The sequence below is a fragment of the Mauremys reevesii genome, linkage group 11 (genome assembly GCF_016161935.1).
Source record: "Mauremys reevesii isolate NIE-2019 linkage group 11, ASM1616193v1, whole genome shotgun sequence".
Taxonomy (NCBI): Eukaryota; Metazoa; Chordata; order Testudines; family Geoemydidae; genus Mauremys; species Mauremys reevesii.
Window position 1 is genome coordinate 29917908 of NC_052633.1, and position 15861 is coordinate 29933768.

General features: G+C 40.5%; 1 protein-coding gene across 1 annotated transcript in view; it reads right to left on the reverse strand.

Annotated features, from left to right (window-relative positions):
- The window catches only part of ITGAV (integrin subunit alpha V), an 83758-nt gene that overhangs the window by 14064 nt on the left and 53833 nt on the right, over positions 1-15861 (reverse strand). Inside the window, exons 19-25 of the mRNA XM_039494681.1 lie at positions 14588-14655; positions 11913-12060; positions 9606-9698; positions 8776-8855; positions 4473-4553; positions 3102-3207; positions 1914-2072 (exon numbers count right to left, since the gene is read on the reverse strand). Coding sequence (XP_039350615.1) covers positions 1914-2072; positions 3102-3207; positions 4473-4553; positions 8776-8855; positions 9606-9698; positions 11913-12060; positions 14588-14655 — 735 coding nt within the window. The remainder of the gene's footprint in view (positions 1-1913; positions 2073-3101; positions 3208-4472; positions 4554-8775; positions 8856-9605; positions 9699-11912; positions 12061-14587; positions 14656-15861) is intronic.

A 15861-nucleotide genomic window follows, 5' to 3' on the forward strand; every position in this document is an offset into this window, starting at 1 on the left:
GATATTGTGGGCATTGGCAATTCCTCCAATTTGGGAATTCTTTTTCCAGATTTCACATTTGAGACCTAAAGGACACTATATTATTCAGGGTTCCACATACGAAATACCCATTTATCCTTGTGAGGGATTTGAAATTGTATATACACCTCTACCTCGAAATAACGCGGCCCGATATAACATGAATTTGGATATAACGCGGTAAAGCAGTGCTCCTGGGGGGGCGGGGCTGCACACTTCGGTGTATCAAAGCAAGTTCGATATAAGGTGGTTTCACCTATAACGTGGTAAGATTTTTTGGCTCCCAAGGACAGCGTTATATTGAGGTAGAGGTGTATATGTGCACACTATATTTATACAGTATATTGAAATTACATGAGAGAAATATATATCATTGTGTATTATATATAAAATACTTTTGTGGCATGCTGGGCCTCATCCAAAGGCTACTGAAATCAATTAAAAGACGTCCATTGACCTCATTGTGCTTTAGATCAGGCCTTAGGTAAATAAGTAGTAATAAAAACAATAATGAAATGTCTCCTACTAAACTGAAAAATAAAAATATTACATAAACAACAAAACAACTTTTGGAATATTGCTGTTTAAATCTAGATTAAATAACATTCCATTTGTAGCCAATGTTTCTAATTATTCATTAATATGTTATATCATATATATTCATTCTATGTTAATTAGAGTTAATTTGTAAGATTATAGAAGTATAAGATTGATCAGTATTTAGAAGAACCAAGTATCAGACATGACAAGTTGAAATGCAAGAACATGTAGGCTGAGGCCTGCAAGATTTTAGCTTAGCTATTTTAGGTCTTGGAGACAAGAAATGATGACATGAGTGACCAGAAAATAACTCACTGCCCTCAGATTATGGGAAAGGAGGTACCAAGTGGTAATATTGTGTAAAATTACCCAGAAAATAAATATTGAATCATAAAAATACTGTAAAGGCACATTTGTATCTGACATGTCTCAACCGCGGGATACAGGCTGTGCATCAATGCTAATGAGAATAAAGGGAACTTACACAGCCTACAGAAAATTGGGGTCCCTTAAGTTTTCAGGGGACACAAACCAATAAGAGAAAGAGGTTGACACTTTTATGGACATGCGCAGAATGTAGGTAAAGACAGAATTACATTATAAAAAAGGGATGCCCAGAATGGGAAAATTTATCTCCCTAGTATGGGAGACTCCATCAGGAACCATCCCTCTACTGATGATCAAGCCAGGAGAGACCCATCAGACCCTAACACTGTTATTAAGGATGTGAATATAACTATATTTGTAACTTGTCATAGGTATGTATAAAATTTCTATATGCTTGGGTAATCTTAACTTTAATTGTAACTTTAATAAAAATTGTAAAACAGTCTAGACTTTGTACTTGTGAATGTATGTGTAGTCACTACCTTTGGTCTTTTTCTGTTCCTAGAGACTAACTCTGAAGCAAGTAGCAAAGGTGACTTTTACTCTGTTAAGCTTGAAACTGTAGCTGCCACAGCTGAACCCACGGTGGTGTTATTGTGTAGTCCACATTACAAAATTCACTTTAAATAAAATAAAAGGCTACACATTGCTGTGGACTGAAAACTATGCCAACATGAGTTTTTCTTTAAAAAAAAAAAAAGTGGGATACTAGATCTGAACTTTTGGCTGAAAAACTGGTGTCTACCTATCCTTCCAGCTGGTGTCTCTTCATGCAAGGAACCAGGATATAACAAAAAATAAAAGGGAATACATAAAAAAAGAGTAGAGAAAATAGGCAGATTCTCAATAGGAGTAAAACTAGCATCTATGCTTATTTAGATCAGCAGAGGGTCTGGTCTATATACATAAGCTTATATTTCACAGTTTATAGTATACCCAAACATGGCATTACAAAAGTCTCTGCTTACCTTAATTTTCAATGGGTTGATCTCCATATCTGAAGTGCAGTTCATGGGTCCATCAATTTCATATTGCATAATATACAACAGGGTGTTATTGTTGTATTTGTAAGGCCATTGAAGATTTAGCATCACCTTGCTGAAGGCACTTGGACCATTGTTTCTCAGCTAGTGACGAGAAGAAAATGAATGACTGTGTAAGACTATCCTCTTTCCTTTGTTAATGGCCCAGTAGGCACTAGTATATATTTAAAATTATATGAAGGAGCATCTACAAGATTTCCCCTGACTGTCAGTACAATCAGAGTATCACCAGTGTTACTATGGAATGAAATTTCATCTCCCAAGAAGCTAACTTATAATTACTTGAAATAATTTGCTGGAAAGGGGAGAGTCTTCTGAAAAAACTTAAAGGAAAGATTTTTCTACCTTCAAGAAATTCCATTTGTTAAATGTACTACATTGCCCAAAGTGAGAGATACTGTACATTTCTTATCCAAAGTTGTATGTACGTTGTGGACACGTCAGATATATAAGAATAATTTTTTTTAGATAAATCAGTACCTTATTGGTTGCATAATAACTTGAATTATAGTCAGCCTTTCTAAAAAAAGTTATTTAAAAAAATTAATTGAACACAGATGAAATCTGTGATAGTTGCTTAAAAAAAAAGGAACTCTCAAAAGACTTTAATTTAAAGGTAAAAGGCTTTTGTAATAATGACTGCATAATTACAGTACAGCTGAGTGTCCAGAATAATTAACACACAGAGTAGTCATTTTATTGGTTTCACTGTTGCAGGATTCAGGCGACCAGATAATTTGTGAAATTTTCTAAAGTACTGGATGATTTTATGGCCAATAACATGCACAGTTATGTAAAATAGCATAGGGGCTTATGATTCAGGTATAAGGTGACTGCTGTAAGGATCGGAGAGGGATTTCTTCCCAAGTCCCACTAACTGCAATGTTCAGCACTGCACAGCTGGCTATATTAATTGTTAGTATCTTTGCCTTCCTCAGAGGCTTGAACCAGTGGACTAAATTGACTCAATGCAGCAAATTCTAAGTTCCTATTGAACAACCACATGGAGTAAAGCACATTTAGCATAAAGGAAATCTTAACTAAAATATTTCCTCCTTCCCCTGTTATTTATTAGCTAGAATCCTGGACCTCAAATCAGTAACTATTACATACCTCATATATGTGCTGAACTAGAGGTCCTATGTCTTCTTCTGTCTCTGGATTCTCCTGGGGTTGCCAGTTTGCAATGGGGAGGAAGATGTGATCAGGAGAAGAGACACTACATAGTGAAGGGGATAAACAAAGCTATCAAATATTTAGCCTAATGAATTACTAATTTCTAAAAAGTGACCCTAAGGCTTTCATAATGCAGACCGGAGAAAACTAAATTTACAAATATCTAAAAACTAACACTGACTGACAATGACCTTTCCATCCTAAATACTGGATGTTGGAATGAGCAGAAGTGGGGGTTTTTTGGTATACAATGCTTGATCTTCTGCTCAATATATTGTTAAGAATAATTCTCTCTCAGAGGGATGTTTCTTCATATTCTTCTAGTTTGGGGCATAATATAAAATTAATACATGCTGTCTGGATAATCTTCTGTGGTGAGGAATTCAACTGTGAGCCGTGTTGATGATAGGGGCATCTGATTGGTAGGGTCATACATGGAACTCAGCCAGCACCTGGTTGGTAATGGTGGTTTGACTAATTTTTCTTCCTTTTTAAACATGAAGGTTTAACAGTACCAGGATCTCAAGAAACTTATTAATGCAGAAGATTTCTGGTGGGAAGGAAAAATTAAAGAAAATGGTGCCTTCACAGGTGATTTTCACTTTCCCCCTAAAAAATATGCAAGGCCTCAATGATTGTGAGCAATATTCGTGTTCCAGCAGGAGAAAGAACAGTCAGGATTCTTTAGAGGTTTAAGAGCTGCACAGAAAAGCGCTCTTTGTAAAATAAATACATAAATAAAAGCTATTCAGGATCATTAAAATATGTAGTGAGAGGCATCCTGAATTGACTGGCTGATCAGAAGGACCATTTAACAGTTAGGTGAAGTTTGGCTTTCAATAAATAGCAGTAGGAGAGTCCCATCACAGCCTCTCAGATACTATACCTGAGGCTGAAAAGGACAAGCTACTTTAGACCTATATTTGGAGAGTATTTTGACATTCTAAAAAAAGGGTTTTGGCAGTTTTGGACTCAAAATGTATTTTCTTAGTCTGTTCAGAAGGTGATTTTTTGGGAGTAATTTTTACATACTGTTCTTTGAACAAATTATAAAGATGAAGAGTAGCTTTTTCAAAGGCACTTAAGTGACTTAGGAACCCAAGTCCCATTTTCAAAATTGACTTAGGATCCCAAATTACTTAGGTTTCGCTTAAAACCCCAAAGATGATGACATGAATCCGTGTTTACTTTTCTATTACAAAACCTCCAAGGCTCAATGAGAGGCAAGACCTGCAAGGAAATTTACCAAAAAAACAAAAAACACTCATCTGAGAAAGAGACACTTGCTAAATTAGTATCAACACTCACCCTCTAATTTCAACAGATGCTAAGATGGCAAGGTCAGCCTGATAAGATGTGGTTGGGCTTAAATTGTCAAATAGATTGGAGCTGAAAAAGAAGATAAGTCCATTTGTTAAATGGAATGAACAAGGTTCTTTTTTCAAGCGTTAAGCACACGTTAAGTAACATTATTATGTGACTCCTGTGTCACTGGGGCAAAAGGAGAGGTACTAAAAACGAAGGGCCAGAGACTCTGCTCCACGGAGGTCTGCTTTGCCATATTGTATGGAATAAATGGGCCTTAAACCTGCCCTAAATATTCTACTGGCATGGAAAAGTCAATTGGCATAAAGCTGGTGTAGCTGACTACGCCAGCCCTTCCACTTTAACTCTCCTTGGCATAAGGGGCAATCGAGGGGCTAGAGGAGGCAGGGTCAGAGCAAAATGCACTCCAGTGATCACTGCTACACATGGCCCTTGTCTAGCCCTTCGGCCGCTCTAACTTGCCCCACGGGCTGGCGTGGCCTTCACCTAGCCCCAATATTGGGGATGCAAGAAAGTGCCTTAAAGTCATCTCTGCATACCTCATCCCCTGCCACAGCTACACTAATCAGCAGCTGGGCGCTGAACCCTACATTTAAACCTACAGGAGGGTGTACTAGATCACAGGGCAGTTGTCACTTATAAATGCTAGGATTACTCATACCAATACAATCTAGCACTTTCCTAGCTCCTATATAAAAGCTTTTCATCAATTCTTTATCCCTATTTTACAGAAGGGGAAACTGAGGCAGAGAGAGGCTGCGCCAGGTCATTCAGCAGGTCAGTGGCAGAGCTGGGAATAAAATCCAGGTCTCCTGAATCCTAGACCAGTGATCTATCCACTAGAACCCATGGCCTCCTCTGTAAGGATTTCCTAAATGTTCTCTATTTTCTTCACAGCTGTTGTAATTATAAATTACATGTAGCAGAGCAATATTTTCCTCCTAGGCAGCAACCATCATACCCTTTTGGATGCCGGGTTGTACCTGTGACATTGGTGGGCCAGGTGCCAGCTCATGTCAAGGTGCTCGTGTCTCCACTGGACACTAACAGATATGTAGCTGGAATCTGTATGGCTCACTTGTGGGTTAGAATTGATCAATTATTAGAATTTTAAGAAAGTGTTTAGATGAGAGTTGCTGCACGCATTCATCTTACTTGCAGTATCTATGTTCCATACGGTAATTTGTGAGCAGTTCTGTTGTGAGCCTCTGCGATTCTTTCCACACAGGAGAGGAATGTTAATTAGTGTGGGGAACTGCTCTTCTACAGAAGACCCACCAGACCAGAGGGGCTTTGGTTGGATCTTGCAACTGAAAACTCCCTATGTCTGGACTGAGAAACCCTCAACGAAAGGATTAAAGACTCTTATTGTTCTGCTCTCCTCTCTGAGAATATGAGTCATGCAAGTGGATTCTGCCCATCAGCTGAGTTTGCAGCTCAGATCACATGGCAGGAGGGGGATAAAAACCCCATACTGAGCAAATAGGTTTCTCCATGCTGCTTGGAATCAGAGAGGGAGAGGTGTTTCTAGGCATAAACAAGAGATCCCCAGCTGAAGCACAGGTTCGCTCTAAAGGTCAAGTAGAGCTTGCTCATTATAGAAGCCTATGTTACTGTATGAAACCCAAAACTGTAACTCATTCGTGTGTCTGTCTGCTTGTTTTAACCTGGTAAATAACTCAGTTTCCTTTTCCTATTTAATAAATCTTCACATAGTTTACTATAGGACTGTCTACAAGTACTGTCATGGATGTGAGCCCTTGAGTGCAATTGACCTGTAGTAAGTGACTGGACCTTTGGAAGCAGGAGTAACCTGAATATTGCTGTGATCCTTGGTATAAGGAGACATCTATCACAGAGATATGCTCACTTGGGGGCAATACAGATCAGAGTATCCAAGGGGACTGTCTGTGACTCTGTGTTAAGGCTGTTAAAGTGCTGAGGAGTTTGCACTTAGTACAGTTTGTTGGTGAAATCTAAGTTTACACCTCACAACCAGTTTGGGGTTTGTTAAAAACCAGGGCACCCCCTCTTTTGTCACTGTTGGGAGCGTTGCAGTGCACACCTCTGAGTGCAGCAAAAGGCACAGAATAGAGAAGTGGGACGTGTCTGTCATATTACTCGGACCTGTCACATGTCACTAAATGCTGCATTCCTCCCTCACATTCTGCAGAAGCAATTCCTATCCTGTTGCGTTTGCCAATTACATAAAATGTGCATTTCTCCCTTATATTAACTTGTAGTATATTATGCTTGGGTTGCTCACTCAGTTAATTTCCTCACAAGTGATTGCCCTCATGAGAGATCAGGGGGGTGAAAAGGGTCGGGGAGCTTTCAGAGGTAGATGGTGGGGGATGGTTTATGGTGGCAATCGGAAGTCAGGCAGGCGAGTTTCTTGAGGTGGGACCTGGGAGGTGCTGTAGCAGCTCCCCCTTTCTCCTTCTTCTCCCCCACCCCCCACACTTCTCTGTGGAGGAAGCTGGGGAAAGAGGATCTGCAGGGACTGTTATTCCTCTGATGGAGGGAACCAAGTGCCTTGGTGATTGCTCTCACCTTTGAGGGAGGGAGAAGCTAGGAGGCCCAGTGGTGCCCAAGGGAGGTGAGCTAGACTTATATGCCACTGGCCAGAAGCAACAGTACATTGGCTGGTAGAAAGGATGGGAATAAAACTGAACCAGACAGTTATGTGAGATCAAAGGGTTTGAAGTGCTGCAAAGCCTTTGATCACCAAGGCAAACATCTGTGCCACTAAAATTGAAGGAAGGGGCTAAAATTATTATTCATATTATCAGTTTTGGAGAGGGAAAATGCATAATGGGTGAGTGTTATCCATTCACTGGGTTCTGGGGACAAAGTCCCCAGGAAGTGTGACAAACTCACATGATGCCTCAAGGACAAAGTGCTATATTTGAAGCTCAGGCTTTGGCTACACTTGCACTTCAAAGCGCTGCCGCGAAGCGCTAAGTGTAGTCAAAGCGCCAGCGCTGGGAGAGAGCTCTCCCAGCGCTGTCCGTACTCCACCTCCCTGTGGGGAATAACGTACAGCGCTGGGAGCCGCGCTCCCAGCGCTGGGGCTTTGACCACACTGGCGCTTTGCAGCGCCGCAATTTGCAGCGCTGGAGAGGGTGTGTTTTCACACCCTGCTGCAGCGCTGCAAATTTGCAAGTGTAGCCATGGCCTTAGAGTTAACTTAAGAGATGTATAAATCATAACAGGAGAAGCAGATTCCTATCGACTATGCATCACAGGAAGCCTGTGTGTTTTCTCCAGCAAGCACATAAATCTACTCCATTCATATACTCCTGATATATTATTGCCCAGAAGTCACCATTCAGGTTCTAGGCTTGGTTGTGCCACGGGCTGTACCAAAAAACAAAAACAAACACAAAACAAAAACAAAAAAACCACACACACACACACAAAGAAATGGTCTCTGCTCTGAACAGCATAGGTGAATAGCCCTGGTATGGAGTAGCACCTCCCACGGTCACAAGTTCATTAGACGTAGAAGCCTGGACTAACGTGCTCTTGAGAGCATGCCTGCATAGCAATGGGAGGTACTACTGAGTCTCAGGTCAGTGTAACTGCACTAGCTTTAATCTAGCTAGCACAGCTAAAAATAGCGGTGAAGATACAGCAGCACGGATGCCAGCTCAGGCTAGCAACACAAGTACATACTCAGCGTTCCAGGTGTGCTCGTACAGTCTGAGATGAAGCCCACGCCTTCGCTGCTATTTGTCCCATGGTAACTAGATTACAGCTAGCGCAGGTGTGCCTAACCCAGCTGCAATCACACCTCACGCTGCAGTGCAGACATACCCATAGAAGGACTGGAGTGTCCAAGCAAACTTCATTTTTAAAACAGAGCCTGCTGCTAATCCGTCAAATGCACACATTATTTCACATTTTGGCGCTGCATGTGTGAAGAGGAGATCCAAACTGAACCAAGAATGCAAAATATTAAGCTCCACTTCAAATACCTCATCTGGTTTTGTACCCATTGTCACTAAATAGCACCATTTCATTTGTGCCACATCATGTGGATGGTAAATCAACCGCATACAAATAGAACTGACATTTTTCCTACATTACAAACAACAGAGAAGTGTTTTAAAGCAAGTTAAATCCATGATAGAACATTTACCAAATAGAAAGGAAGAAACTAGCTTAGAACTAATTTGTAAATGATCAGTTCAAAGCTTTGTCATTTACCAAGGTATCTATTCAGTGCTAGCTACAGCATAAAGTAGATTTGGAGGAGTAGTGTTAGCATCTAGTTCCATACCTTCTGATCTGCAAGTCAAACTTCACGGAAGTGTCCATCTCTGACTGCTGATTCACACTGAAACGCAGCCCAGCTAATAGCTTAGAAACAAAACCAAGTGACCAAGGTTTAGAGGAACAGAATCAAGTTCAAAACAAAAAGTGCTCAGCACTACTATTCGTCACTGAAATTGCACAAGGCCCGGGGTCACAGGGAAGGAGAGGGCAGACTGAACTAGTAATAAGGACATCCAACTGAACAAGTCGTGCCTCTCTCACTTGGTTGAGGTTGAGTTGTCATAATGCTGCCTCAGAGAAAAAGTAAAATTTGCTTCTACATATTCCCAGACCTCATGTTCTGCACCAGGAGGCAGCATGGTCTAGTAAACTGGACAAATGTCTGGGAGTCAAGTAATTTAGATTCAATTCTGAGTTTTGTACTAATTCACCCAACGTCATGCAGTGAATCACTTACTCTCTCTGCACCTCAGCGTCTCCATCTTTAAAATACTTGGAAGTGATATGTACTCCCTTATGTAAATTGCCTCGAGATTTATGAGTGAAAAGTGCTATACAACAGTGCTCAGAATTATTACAGAATAATTCTAGGTAAAGTTGCATCATAAAAACCATGTACATTCTTTTCAGACATTAGTTTACCGGCAAACTTGCAGCCAATTATCAGAATGTTTTCTTTGAACTATTCTAACATGTGGGTGGCTTAAAATATATTTTGAGATCTAAATGTCAATGAGATTACATCTTCTAGCAGTATGAGTGTGCATCTTTCTCAAAGAATATGAAAAGTCATCTTCCTGCCTCTTTTAAACCCCAGCCACGCATTTGACTTACTTTAGTCCCAGCCTTCATGGGATTTCCAAGGTCACAGACCACCAGGCGAGTTTGATTCTCAGTTTTAAATGCACATGATAGACGTGCTAAAGCCTGCAATAAAAATAAACACATCTTAAAGAAGAAGAGCAGTGCAATATTTTCTGGCATCAGTATGAAAGACAGGAACAAATTGCAAGCAAGTTGCATTCATTTAAAATATTACTGGGCAATCTAGTAGCAAATAGCTCTGGAAAAAATCTGGAGGCGAAAACCTCACAAGGTAAGTGGTGTTCTGTTTTCTTGAATATACAGTATGAAAGTCTAATACTCTTACTCATATTGGGTAGCAATGATGATTTTTGAGGCCTCAAGTATTTCTTAGGTTGAGTTCTCCACACCTATGTGAAGTACCTATGACTTTTCTGCAGGGGACTTAGTTTCAGAGCTTGATTAATACTTCACATTAAGAGAGAAGTCTTTGAAGGCAAAATGCGATGAGAAGTCAGTAGCTCCTCAGAAGCAGTTCTTATCAGAGACATCAGGTTTTGGATAAGTCCACAGTAACAGTAGAGAGATCTAGGGTAGCAGAAGGCAAACCTCTCTGAACATGCCATTTGAAGTATGACCAGGATACTCAAGGGCACACTATCATATGGGACTAAAGGAGTGGTGCCCACTATGACAGTGAACAACAACAGAGTTGAGGAGGCTTAAACAAAAGGATTTCCCCCCCGCCTCTTTTTCTTAAGAGCAGGTGCTCTCTTAAACTTTACAAGTATGGAAGAGGGATTATCTAACTTCATTTTGTGCTTCCTACAGACCTTGCCCATCAAAGAAGTGGGATAAATTGCATCAAAGGTAAGGTTTGTCTTAACATCCTGGCAGTCCAACCAAACCTAGGGTTATTCAGCTGTTGAGGGCTGTTCCTCCTCCTCCTCCCTGGTCTGACTAGTTGAGGGAAGGGGAACAGTGCGTGTGTGTTGACACCTCAGAGGTAACCACATACAAGACATTAGAAGCAGAGCAATCCAGTCAGTCTAGGTTGCAAGAACTCATGGCAAAAACTGCATTTACTGATTTATCTCAGCATTCTCCAACTTTGTTGCCATTTTAAACAATCCTATAGGTCAAAGGCCTAACTGTGTTGAGAGAAAACTAGGATGGGGGAAGTTCTGGAAGCATAGTGGGATCTAAGCACACTCTAAGGCAGAGCACTGCTGGGAAACGTCACAGAAGCTTCAAGAATCAACATTGGTGCTTTGAGATTGGTTGCTTGTGCCTGTGCACGTGTGATGCCAAAGAAAACCCATTTAGATAACTTGCGTCCCTTCCAAGAAATACAAACATCTCAGAAGGCTACAGGGGAAGAAATTAAATAAGTCAATCCCAAATACTCCATGTGACCAAGAGAACTGAAGCCCCTTAATTTATGAGGATTCTGCAGTTACAAAATTTCCAGCAGAATCCACTCTTTGATTTTTCCCTTTGTTCTTCACTTGTGTGGCAGGGAGGGAGCAGTAGAACCCAGATATTATTCTCTCTCTCTCTCTTAGATTTGCTCAGCTCTTTACCCAAGATATGAAATGCTGAGTCTGAATATAAATTAATTAGCAAAGGTGTTGTTCAAAGACCTGTGCCAGAAATAATCTGTGTGTATTCACTGTGGCTGTGTGCAATCTATTCATCATTGCTTAACACCTCTCTATTGAATCAGAATAATTCAGCTTTGAAGTTCCAGCTGGGCATCTGCTCAGGCAATTTCCAAGTTATTGTGATCACCTGACTAACTTGAAGGCTAACACAGAATACCCATAATTTCCAGGACCAAGCTAGTAAGGGTTTAGAGCAGGAGAATATTAGTGACCCAGTCTAATAACTGGTGATCTAGAGCCCCTCTTACAATAGCTCACTTTTGGGAACTCTTTCCTAAAAGATACAATAGTGTGTTGGGATGCACAAAACTACACAAGGCAAGAGTGTGTGCTGTGAGGCCAGAACAATTCAGTAGAAAGTTGTGGTTTTAATATTTCCCACACACTGCTTTGACTTTTTGGTTTCATCTGGTACCAGAAGACACACTTTCCTTACAGCACTTTCAGATTAACCAGAAACAAAGCAAGTACCACAGAATTCCTGCAATGACATCTGTTCTAATGAAAGCTCCAGGCCAGTTTTACACAGCCAAGAGGTTTGGGTAAACATTTGAATTTTTAGGCTTAGTTAAAGACTGAAGCTTGTGCATCACTAAGAGCTCGATCCTGCAAACCTCCACATGAGTAAATGCAACAGGGCTAGTGACAGGAAGAAAGCGAGTTAGAAACTTACCTCATTGTTACGAACAACACCAATGAAGTCTGCTTGAGGTGGAATGATAACAAAGAGTTCGGCTTCATAGGCTCCTTCCCCTTGGTTCTGGGCATCGACAATCAGGGTTAAAGGATTGTCATCACCAATATAGATCTGCTTCTGATCACTGAGCAAGCAAAGCAAGTGCAAAAGTGAATACTGTGTTCACATGTTTAAAGTAGTTATGTTTAACAGCTAGGATTTACAGAAAGGAGGCGTTTTGACATTGCACTAGAGCATTAGGGGTCACCACAGTTAACTTGCAATAAATGTTTCATAGCTCAAAAAATACAACTTGCAATGGATTTTAAAGGAAAAAAGATACGTCACTGGCAATAATGGAGCAAATATGAAATATCATTAAGAGAAACTCCCTGATAAAGCATTTTGTCAATTAAAAAAAACCAAACAAACCACAACACAACACACACTTCCTAACAGCAGAACAGTAGATAAATGCTACAGGCCAGATCCCCAGTATACCCTTGCCATTTTAATAACCACAAACACATAGTTTATATATAAATGTGTACACACGCACACACACACACACACAGCCAAACTCAACTTAAAGTTAACTACAGAGCCGCAAGCAGCATCTCCAAAACACACACACATTTATATCACTTTCTAATAATTCGAGATAAATGTAAAATATTTTCCCTATATAATCTTTGAAAATGTTGCATATAAACTACAAGCGACCCAAATTTTCTCTGAATTGGTATAAAATTTCTCAAGCGTAAGACTACAAGAATGGCCATACTGGGTCAAACCAATATTCCATCTAGCCCAGCGTTCCGTCTTCCAATAGTTGCCAGTGTGAGGTGCTTCAGAGGGAATGAACAGAACAGGACAATTATTCATTCCCTGTTGTCCTATCCCAGCTTCTGGCAAACAGAGGTTTAGAGATACCCAGAGCACAAGTTTGTGTCCCTGACAATCTTGGCTAACAGCCACTGATGGACCTATCGTCCATGACCTTATCTCTCTCTTTTTTTAAACCAGTTGTACTTTTGGCCTTTTCAACACCCCTGACTATGAGTTCCACAGGTTGACTGTGTGTTGTGTGAAGAAGTACTTCCTTATGTTTGTTTAAAGCCTACTGCCTATTACTTTCATTGGGTGACCCATGGTTCTTGTGTACCGTGATGGGGCAAATAAAATGTCTTTATTCACTTTCTCCACATCGTTTATGATTTTATAGACTTCTATCATTTTCCTCCTTAATCATCTCTTTTCTAAATTGAACAGACCCAGTTGCTTAAATCTCTACTCATGTGGAAGCAGTTCCATATACCTAATCATTTTTGTTGCCCTTCTCTGTATCTTTTCCAATTTTAATACATCTTTTTTTGAGATGGGGCGACCAGAATTGTATGAAGTATTCAAGATGTGAGCATTCCATGCATTTATATACAGTAGAACCTCAATGTTAGAAACAGCCTGGGAATGGAGGTTGTTCGTAACTCTGAAATGTTCATAACTCTGAACAAAACTTCAGGGTTGTTCTTTCAGAACTTTACAACTGAACATTGACTGAATACAGCTTTGAAACTTTACTACACAGAAGAAAAATGCTGCTTTTAACGGTCTCTTCCAACCCTGACATTCTATGATTCTATGAAATGAAAAAAGCACAGAAAGTTTCCTTAACTTGTCAATTCATTGTTTTTAGTAGTTTACATTTAACACAGTGCTGTGTGTGTGCGTGCGCGCGCATGCTGCCTGACTGCGTACTTCCAGTTCCAAATGAGGTGTGTGGTTGACCAGTCAGTTCGTAACTCTGGTGTTCGTAACTCTGAGGTTTTACTGTAGTGGCATTATAATATTTTCTGTATTATCATCTATTCCTTTCCTAATGGTTCCTAACAGAGTTAGCTTTCTTGACTGACGCTGCACACTGAGCAGATGTTTTCAGAGAACTATCTACAGTGACTACAAGAACTCACTCTTAAGTGGTAACAGCTAATTAAAATCACATCATTTTGTATGCAGAGATGGAATTAGGTTTTCTTATATGAATTACTTTGCACTTCTCAACATTGAATTTCATCTGCCACTTTGTTCCCCAATCATACAGTTTAATGACATCCCTTTGTAACTTTTTGCAGTCAGCTTTGGACTTTGCCACCTCATGGGGTGTGTATGTGTATACATACTCATGCATGCATGTACGATTGCCCTCTGCTGGATAAAAATCACACCTTCTCATGTGCCTGTAACCGTGTCTAGTAGCAGCTAATGAAACTGTGGGACAGCCTTTTTGTTTGTAGCCGAAGATTCTACATGCTCTGCTTTCCTTGTCACATGTTTTCACTTTAGCTGAGACAATGATGACTATATACATGCAGCCAGAGTGTCTTTACAGGAGTTTAGTCTCTCCTCACAACTCATTTATGTTAACAGCACTCAGCCACAACGGGAAAACAGGTTCCCTTTTAGGCCATGATCCAGCAAAAACAACTTATGCACATGCTTAAATTTTACACTCTGAGTACTCCCAATGGTTTCATTCCATTCCATTCTTTTCAATGGGACTACTCACAGTTCACAAGATCTATGTAGGTTTGGAGTCTTACATAGGAAGTTACCTTTCCCAACAGTATTTTTCCATAGTATTTATTGTTTATTTTTCCAACACTGAAATTTACCTGTGTACTGCAACCTGCAATTTTGGTTTGCAGATATTATCTTCACCACAGTCCAGCAGAATATGTGTCTGTGCAAAAATCAAATACATATGGCTTTAATAAGTTCAGCCCATTAATTCAAACATGTATCTTCATTAGCACAGTTCCCTTATCACTGCTTTTTTCAAAGGTTTTTTGGAACAATTCTAATTAGGGGAACCGTTTACTTGTCTCTATATACATGAACTATGAAAAAAGAAAGAACAGTTTTTAATGCATGCTGCATGCCCCTTTTACACTTGCTCACTATATAAATCTAAAGCCAATGTCTACATTTATCAATCGTATTTGCAGATCACCTAAAATAAATCATATCTGTTTCTTTACTGTTGCATCTCTATCAGGGGCGGCTCTCTGTATTTTGCCACTCCAAGCACGGCAGGCAGGTGGCTTTTGGTGGCGCGTCTGTGGGAGGTCCGCTGGTAACGCGGATTCGGCGGCATGCCTGCGGGAGGGACTGGCGGACCTCCCGCAGGCATGCCGCCAAAGGCAGCCTGACTGCCGCCCTCACAGCGACCATCAGGCCACCCTCCGCTGCTTGCCACCCCAGGCATGTGTTTGGCGCCCTGGTGCCTGGAGCTGCCCCTGATCTCCACTATTCTCTCTGTGCAAATGACTGTGACAAAGCTTGGAACAAAAGGTAGAAATTAAGTTGTTTGAGAGAACTGCAAGGATAAATTACTAATCTACAGAGCATCTCTGAAACTTATACAAATATAAGCATAAGATCAGGAACAATTTCTAGGAACCCTGTGCTCCAGAATGGCAAACAGCAAAAAAAAAAAAATTTCAGAGGTGACTGCATCTTTTGCGGTATCGGGTTAAAAGGGAGGAGGAGCGCCCACTGATCTAGGAACACCAATAAGCTGCAGAAGTGAACTGCATGCTTCAGTGAGTAACTTACTCTTTCCTCTCCCTGGAAACTTCACATAGGTATGGCACATACAGCAGCTCAAAATGAGAAAATGGATTAAAGCCTCTCACCCTTCTGGACCAGCATACCTGATGCTGACTTGACCTCTGTTTTCTGTAATACAGCTAAGTATGATAGGTGAAAAAGAGGCTCAGCTCTGAAGACTAGGGTGTGTCTAATGCAAAAAAGTAACTTATAAAAGAGAAAACAATACATGCATGTATTTGGAAAACATTTTCAAAATTCAGTACCTAAAGCTAGACCCCCATATCCATATTTAGGTGTTCTGATATTTCAGAGGTGTTTCTGAAAATAAGGCCAC